Raw genomic sequence first — 1,498 nt, 5'->3', positions numbered from 1 at the left:
ATTCTCTTTTATTATTAGCATGCTCACCAAAGAAGGACCTTGAGTTGCTATTCCCTTCTCTTCAGCGTTCAATTATCCATGGACTGGACACTCTTTATATACAAAAGATAGTGTGTGTGATCTAAAATCAAACAAGAACTGATAATTTGCCTGTTGGAAAGCTCCAAATATGTTGGTTCCTCTTGTCACTTATAAGCATCATTTGCAAGCAAAATCCCCTCGTGAAGAAGTGAAAAAGATGATCTTTGTTGAGAACAAGATCGGCCCCTTCGAAATGGATTGTCACAAATGGAAATCCATAATGACCATGTGGCAAGTCATAGCACAAGTCAAACTGCCGGGTTGAGGAGGTCTTGGGTGCAAACCATACATATCGGTGAAATATTGGACCAGTTCCGCTCTTACAGCAGTATAGGTAGTATGAACAAGAATAGTGTAAGGCAATCCGGTGTCGAAAACAAACCCACCTGTATGATCTGATCTCATCCGAAAAACTTCGGGATTTATATGAAGGCGCTTTGCACATACACTGATACCCATGACTCTTACTGCATATTGGGTCACATTAGGAATTAGTGGTGTCGTCCGGATCAGTGCCCCAGGAGGTCCACCGATTGATGCATCGTCCCCAAACTGGAGTAACGTGTACGTCCCAAGCTGGGAGTGCATTGAAGGCAAGCAATAGGACAAACGTCCTTTAGTCTCATTACCATATTGTGAAAAGATGGACCGCGGCCCCAATCCCAATCCGAATACTCCAGACGGGGAATAATTTTGTCCCCTCTTGGCCCATAAAAAATTGTAGCTGTCTAGACCACAACAAAAAACGGTGTTATGCAATTCTTTAACAGATCTAGTACCGTCTAGAAAGCCAAAGGTGTCTAACCCGACCTGCCCCTTGCTATAGCAATTGAAACATCCATTTGAGAAGCCCAGCGTTGTACATGCAACTGCCATTGAATATTATCCTAGGCGAACAAAGGGGATCATTATGAGCTAAGGGCCGATATGTTCATGATTTACTTCTGTCGAAGTTACCTTGGCTTGTGAGGAAGCAGTTGCTGCATCCTTCACATTGCGTCCAAGTAACATCACTAGCCGTACTTACTACTAGCGAGATATGGAGTGGAGGAGTGCCGACTGTCATGGTGGTTATGTAATAACTAGAAGCATGCATACCGAATCTAGGTTGTAGCGTATTTGGGGCCATGCTCTGTCGACACTTTTCGACCCCCAGAACTCAAAGAAGCTGCAAATTCGAGTTGGTGCACACAAGTTTGAGATATCTTGACGATTCTATAGTATCTTTCTTCTTGGGTGAGGTTCTTAGGAAAGAGTATTTTGTCAAATCGATCTATTGGGATGAGCTTGATGTTGAAGCCGGTGGATCCAAAGGGTCTAATGGAAATGAGACAACAAATGAGGAAGACCGCTGATGTGAGATTAGATATTGTCATTGTTTGGTAGTTTGTGTGTGTTACTCAAATGGATTCTAGTA

At 43.1% G+C, this 1,498-nt stretch overlaps 1 protein-coding gene across 1 annotated transcript; it reads right to left on the bottom strand.

Annotated features, from left to right (window-relative positions):
- Positions 1-282: 282 nt before the first annotated feature.
- Positions 283-1,092, bottom strand: LOC115729921. The gene is made up of 2 exons (XM_030660554.1): positions 1,039-1,092; positions 283-657 (listed from the first exon to the last, which is right to left on the bottom strand). The coding sequence occupies exons 1-2, from the start codon at positions 1,090-1,092 to the stop codon at positions 283-285; spliced, it is 429 nt and encodes a 142-aa protein (XP_030516414.1).
- Positions 1,093-1,498: the final 406 nt, after the last annotated feature.

This window comes from Rhodamnia argentea, chromosome 8 (assembly GCF_020921035.1).
Source record: "Rhodamnia argentea isolate NSW1041297 chromosome 8, ASM2092103v1, whole genome shotgun sequence".
Taxonomy (NCBI): domain Eukaryota; kingdom Viridiplantae; phylum Streptophyta; class Magnoliopsida; order Myrtales; family Myrtaceae; genus Rhodamnia; species Rhodamnia argentea.
Note: the sequence above shows the minus strand (reverse complement) of the source record. Positions and strands in the feature narration are given on the sequence as shown.